Genomic DNA, 6,474 nt, shown 5'->3' with positions numbered 1-6,474 from the left:
TTTTACTTAAAGTAATCTATTCAGTTATGCCCCTCTTACTCAGGATACAGAATGCTTTCTGGCCCTTTGAAGATTGCTATTTGCTTGGCTTTGTTTTGCTCATTTTTTTTTTACTGCCTAATTTCTGCTTTATTGACTATGCCAAAGCCTTTGACTGTGTGGATCACAATAAACTGTAGAAAATTCTGAAAGAGATAGAAATACCAGACCACCTGATTGCCTCTTGAGAAACCTATATGCAGGTCAGGAAGCAACAGTTAGAACTGGACATGGAACAACAGACTGGTTCCAAATAGGAAAAGGAGTATGTCAAGGCTGTATATTGTCACCCTGCTTATTTAACTTCTATGCAGAGTACATCATGAGAAACACTGGGCTGGAAGAAGCACAAGCTGGAATCAGGATTGCCGGGAGAAATATCAATAACCTCAGATATGCAGATGACACCACCCTTATGGCAGAAAGTGAAGAGGAACTAAAAAGCCTCTTGATGAAAGTGAAAGTGGAGAGTGAAAAAGTTGACTTAAAGCTCAACATTCAGAAAACGAAGATCATGGCATCCAGTCCCATCACTTCATGGGAAATAGATGGGGAAACAGTGGAAACAGTGTCAGACTTTATTTGGGGGGCTCCAAAATCACTACAGATGGTGACTGCAGCCATGAAATTAAAAGATGCTTACTCCTTGGAAGGAAAGTTATGACCAACCTAGGTAGCATATTCAAAAGCAGAGACATTACTTTGCCAACAAAGGTCTGTCTAGTCAAGACTATGGTTTTTCCAGTGGTCATGTATGGATGTGAGAGTTGGACTGTGAAGAAAGCTGAGTGCCGAAGAATTGATGCTTTTGAACTGTGGTGTTGGAGAAGACTCTTGAGAGTCCTTTGGACTGCAAGGAGATCCAACCAGTCCATTCTGAAGGAGATCAGCCCTGGGGTTTCTTTGGAAGGAATGATGCTAAAGCTGAAACTCCAGTACTTTGGCCACCTCATGCGAAGAGTTGACTCATTGGAAAAGACTCTGAGGCTGGGAGGGCTTGGGGGCAGGAGGAGAAGGGGACGACAGAGGATGAGATGGCTGGATGGCATCACTGATTTGATGGACGTGAGTCTGGGTGAACTCCGGGAGTTGGTGATGGACAGGGAGGCCTGGTGTGCTGCGATTCATGGGGTCGCAAAGAGTCGGACATGACTGAGCGACTGAACTGACTGAGTGACTGACCATGGTATCTCAATGGTATTTTAAAGTCCTTTCCTTTTCAGGAATTTTAATTTTTTAAATTTTGTTTCATTTTCACTTATTATTTGTCCCCTGAGGGGGCAACCAGTCTTTTGTTTTGTTCATTTGTATGTAAAACACCCTGTGGTAAGACTGATTAGAAGGCATGTTGGGAAAGCGCCTGAGGATTTTTAATTATGGAAAAGAAGCTTCATAATGTTCAATAAGAGTCTCAACTCAGAGGTTGGGCCAATTTTCATTTACATTCTTAAGGGTAAATGAAAGGATAGAAAGGACATATCTCAAGCAGGGTGTGCTTCTCTCATGTATCACATAGGAGAACTTTCCTTTTCTTTCTCCACAGAAACATAGAATTGCACACTGCAAGACTTCGGAAATAACTCATCTGCTGAATTTTGAGAGTGACGAAGCTGAAGATTCTACTGAGGTGCCTGAACTGCTGGGACCATTTAAGTGTCCCAAAGACCTAGAAATGGCGATGCCTGAAAGTCAAGATGACTGGTCCAAGGAAGACATTATGCAGTTACTGGAATGTATGGAGAAAAACATTCCATCCAACGACAGGCACACATTCAAAGTGACCCAGTCAGTGATGGACTGGGGTAAAGTAGCTTTTAAAGATTTTTCTGGGGAAATGTGCAAACTCAAATGGTTAGAGATTTCCTATAACTTGAGAAAGTTCCGCACTTTGAAAGAATTAATCTTGGAGGCTAAGGAAAACATTAACAATTCCAAAAGAAAAAAACACAAGAAACATCCTGATTTACCCAAGAAGCCCCTGACAGCTTACCTCCGCTTTTTAAAAGAGATGAGACCTCAGTACCTCCAAAAACACCCCAAGATGAGCAACCAGGAGCTGATCAAAGTTCTGTCTGAGGAATACAGGAAGGTGCCAGAACAGCTCAAGCTGAAATACAGTCAAGATTTCCAGAAAGAGAAACAGGAGTTTCAGGAGAAAATGACTCTGTTCAGAGAACAGCACCCTGAACTTGTCCAGAACTCCAAGAAACCTAATGTCCCCAAAGGAAGTCAAAGCAAAGTGCCAAAGAAGTTTCAGGAACATGTCCAAAAAGTGAAGCCTCCCCCAGAAAACCATTTACCCGTGAAATGGAAATTCCACGGAGAGCCCGAGAAGCCCCCGATGAATGGCTATCACAAGTTCCACCAGGATCTCTGGTCGAGCAGGGAGCTGAAAGTGGTGCCCCCGAGGGAGCGCATGGTGGAGATCAGTAGACGCTGGCAGAGGGTCCCCCAGGACCAGAAGGAGCTTTATAAGAAGCAGGCAGAGGAACTGCAGACACAGTACAAGGTGGACCTTGATCTCTGGCTCAGGACTCTGTCTCCTGAAGAATATGCTGCTTACAGAGAGGTGACCTGTGCTAAGCCTAAGAACATGAGTATGATGGGGGGCCCAAACCCCAAGATTAGAAGGATGGGTCTGCAGTCCCCATCATCAGGGAATTTGCAAGGAAGGCTTAAAGAGGACCCGGTGTTTCAGGCTGCAGAGTTAGCATCATCAGACACGACTGGAGAACATTCTCCTACCTCAGGGAGATCAGAGGAAAATGAGGAAGATGCAGAGGGGGATGCCACTAACTCCTCAGACCAGTGCAGAGAAGATGAAGACTGCAAATTTGAAAGCACTGGGGATGAAGATAAAGATTGTGATGTTGAGAGTACTGTCTGTAACTCACCTTCCTAAGGGGACTCCTCTGACTCAGACTCCAAAATTATTTTTTTATCCCTTAAATGGTGGAACAGAGGACTTTGCAGCAAAACTCTAGGGAATCTAGAGTTACCAAAGGGAGTGGAGTCTCCTCCTTGCCCATTTCCCTCCCTCTTTTCCTTGCTTCTTTCTTTCTTTCCTTTCCCTTCCTCCTCCATATAAAGTAGGATAGGTTGGGAAGAAGAGAACTTGAGAAGTATTCACTGCATCAGGTCCATATACATGAAAGAAGGGGATATTGCTGGGAGAATAACTGTAAATACGAACTAGCGTTGCTCCAACCTCCAATACCACCCACCCCTCCTCCTGCAAACCAGGATATATTTGAAAATCTGTTTAAGGTTAATGCCCTCTCATTATACTTTCTTTTTTTCCCCTAAAAGTTCCTGGCTTCTTTCGTTTTTTTTGTTTTGTTTTGTTTTCATGAAAACTTGCATTTACTAAGTAGTTGCATCTTTTATAGTGTTAATTTTGTTGCTAAAAATCTTAGAGGTTTATTTTATTGTTCATAACTGTGTTTCTTGGTAAACAATTATAATACCAGAAATAATGATAATATTTATACTTGTTATACCTGAAATTTATATCATACTATGTCTTGCCATATGTCTAAAACGATGTTAAAAGTAAAGATACGTTATTGTCCTGACTGTGACTTTAAAGCTGATGCTTCAAAGCATTAAGGCAGGATTTCCCCTGATGATGCCTGGAGACTGAGTCCTAGTACCTGCTGCTCTTGAGCTTCCAGGAGCACTTCCAGCCCTGTGCATGCACTGCTTGAAGGCCATGTTCTCCTTCAAGCTACCGCAACCCACTGAAGCCCGAACACACCTGCAGCTTGGCTCCCTGCTGTTTCTTCACACTGAGAACAGAGAGCAGGCAGGTAGCCACCTGGAGAGGGCAGGCTGACATTACAGCAAAACCCGCTATTTCAAAGATGCTAAATCAGAAGCAGCAAGGCTTTTGTCTGAATTATGCTATCAAGAGACTTCCATTGATTCAGGAAAGTCTCTGCTGTGAGAAGCAATCTAGATCTCACGCAGACCCTGTCCTGGCACTGCCTCTTGGTCTTCCAGCTTACACGACTGCACACACTTGAGAAGGACCCCCTGTCAGCCTGCAGCCTCCTGCGTGTGGGGCTGCGTACGCCTAGGTGGTCGGATCTGAGTACACATGGGCGCTGTTCCCGCTCAGCAAGGGATGCGGCTGCTGTTGCAGGAAGTCCACCCACTGTTGAACCTCCGTGTACAGATAGTAGAGGACCCGCAAGGGAACCCCACTCAGAAAGTCTGTGTACCTTCTTCCTGGTGCTCCAGGTAGGTGCTCCTGATGCCAGGCAGGTAAAGAGCATGAGCAGCAACAGCAGTGCATCTAGACCATCTCCACATTGCACACGAAGAGATCCTGCTGATCCAGCAAACCCACCGACCTCTTCCACCGGACATCCAAGGAGCACGTGTGCGCACTTGTCAGATGGAGACTGTGATGCGCTCCTTTCAAGCCAGCTACCGAGAGAAGGTGCGGAAACACACAGACTTGTCCTCATGGCTGGAGAAGCTTAAAATGCTCGATTGCAGCCCATCCTGTCCTCCTTCCAAAAAATCCTGCGTAAGTACACCAGCATGTGTAGGCTGGGCAGAGTTTACAGGCCACTGGGCTGCAGGAGATCTCCCAGGTCTGTTGGCTGCGCCGGCACCGCGACCCCCGCCTTCCGACCCTCCTAGCCGCAGAACTCAGCTGCGTACCCTGCGGGGCCTGGCCTGTGTCTCTGCCAAGGGCATGGACAGCGCTGAAGTCCAGTTCACCACAGCTTTGAGGCTCACTAATGACTGGGAGCTGTGGGCCTTCATCGTCACCAGCCTGGTGAGTGGATATATGAAGGAGGGAAAGAGACACCCAGAGGGAACTGAACAGTTCGCTGGAGAGGGTCAGTCCAGACCACAGCCTCGCTGTCAGCTCCTACTACCTCTGAGTGTGTGGCTTTTTTTTACCTGTGTGTGCTCTTCTCCTTCTTCCAGAGCCGATACAAGGAGGTCAGACACACTCTACATTATGTTTATCTCTCTATGTTTAAGCCTTTCTTTGCTTCTAGGGCATTTTGTATGTAGAGCAGTTTAAATAAGAACCTTAACATTTAACATCTGTTTTGATATTAAAGTGCTTGTAGTGACCATTCTGTTATCTGTATACATGTAAAGTTAGGGACAAGCTCTTAAGTTTACAGTTAGAAATTCAGTGTGTGCCTGTGTGCTCAGCCACTTAGTTGGGTCCAACTCTTTGTGACCCTCTGGACAGTAGCCTGTGAGGGTCCTCTGGAATTTTTCAGGAAGAATACTGGAGTGGGTTGCTATTTCCTCCTTCAGGTGATCTTCCTGATTCAGAGATCGAACATTCTCCTGCATTGGCAAGTGGATTCTTTACCACTGAGCCACCTGGGAAGCCACCCCCAAAATTCAGTACTTGATATTTAATATTCCACTCTAGCTTCACAGAGGCCAACGCAAGTGTACAGGCATGCGTGCATTTGTGTGAACTTTGAGCCTCCCCTTCACCTTTCAGTTATGTAAAGCTGTTGTAAATACCATCCCAATTCAGTGCCTCAAAGTTTTTTAATCATAAGAATTTAAAACAGACAGCAAGCAAGCCCCCAGGGAGCCATTACAGCTAGCCTCATACAGCTAAAGTGAAGGTGAAAATTTCTCAGTCATGTCCGACTCTTTGCGACCCCATGAACTGTAGCCCACCAAGCTCCTCTGCCCATGGAATTCTCCAGGCCAGGATACTGGAGTGGGTAGCCATTCCCTTCACTAAGTGTTTAGGAAAAACAGATAAATAAAACTTCAAAGCTTTACAGGAATGTGAGGAGGCGGCAGAAAGATTCCTGTGGGGAGGTGAACCACTGAAAGCTAGTCAGCCCCTTTGTGTGCGCCTCCCACTTCTTCCGACTGGTTGGGGTGGCCCTCAGGGCCTGCGGTTCTGGAGGTGCTGGTCCAGGAGGTGTCATGCTGTGTCACAGACCCAGAGCTGCCTCCCCCCGTTGTTGAGTCCTGACAGTCACCATGAGTGAGGCTCTGGGGTCAGCACTCCTTGTCCAACTTACTGGGAATACAGGCAGGGAAATTGGAAAGAGCTGCCTGGCGCGGTGGGTAAATCTGTTCGCTGCATGGTTTTTGTCTCCTTAAAGGGTTTTTTAAAATAAGTATTGGGTTGGCCAAAAAGTTCATTTGGGTTTTTCCACAACAGCTTATGGAAAAGCCTGAACGAATTTTTTGGCCAACCCTATATGTTTGGCATTGTTGTTGCTGTTCACTCACTGTGGTGTCCGACTCTTTGCGACCCTGTAGACTGCAGCACGCCAGGCTTCCCGGTCTTTCACTATCTTCTGGAGTTTTCTCAAATTCATGTCCATTAAGTCACGTTTGGCAAGCTGTCTTTTAATGGGTTTGTAATGTCTCATGTTTTTAGCAGCCTGTATCTGCAGCTGGTGCTTTTAATTAGGAAAAAAATTG

At 45.8% G+C, this 6,474-nt stretch overlaps 1 protein-coding gene and 1 pseudogene across 1 annotated transcript; both read left to right on the top strand.

Moving 5' to 3' along the window:
* The first annotated feature begins 1,585 nt into the window (after nt 1–1,585).
* Nucleotides 1,586–3,306, top strand: LOC133241013 (upstream-binding factor 1-like protein 1). Its single transcript, XM_061406007.1, has one exon. It carries the CDS (start codon nt 1,712–1,714, stop codon nt 2,939–2,941), a length of 1,230 nt encoding a protein of 409 aa, XP_061261991.1. The 5' UTR covers nt 1,586–1,711; the 3' UTR covers nt 2,942–3,306.
* A 276-nt stretch (nt 3,307–3,582) lies between these two features.
* On the top strand, nt 3,583–5,161 carry LOC133240910 (MAU2 chromatid cohesion factor homolog; annotated as a pseudogene).
* Nucleotides 5,162–6,474: the final 1,313 nt, after the last annotated feature.

Source organism: Bos javanicus, chromosome 29 (assembly GCF_032452875.1).
Source record: "Bos javanicus breed banteng chromosome 29, ARS-OSU_banteng_1.0, whole genome shotgun sequence".
Lineage (NCBI taxonomy): Eukaryota > Metazoa > Chordata > Mammalia > Artiodactyla > Bovidae > Bos > Bos javanicus.
The sequence above is the reverse complement of the archived record's forward strand: the minus strand, read 5'-3'. Positions and strand labels throughout refer to the sequence as shown.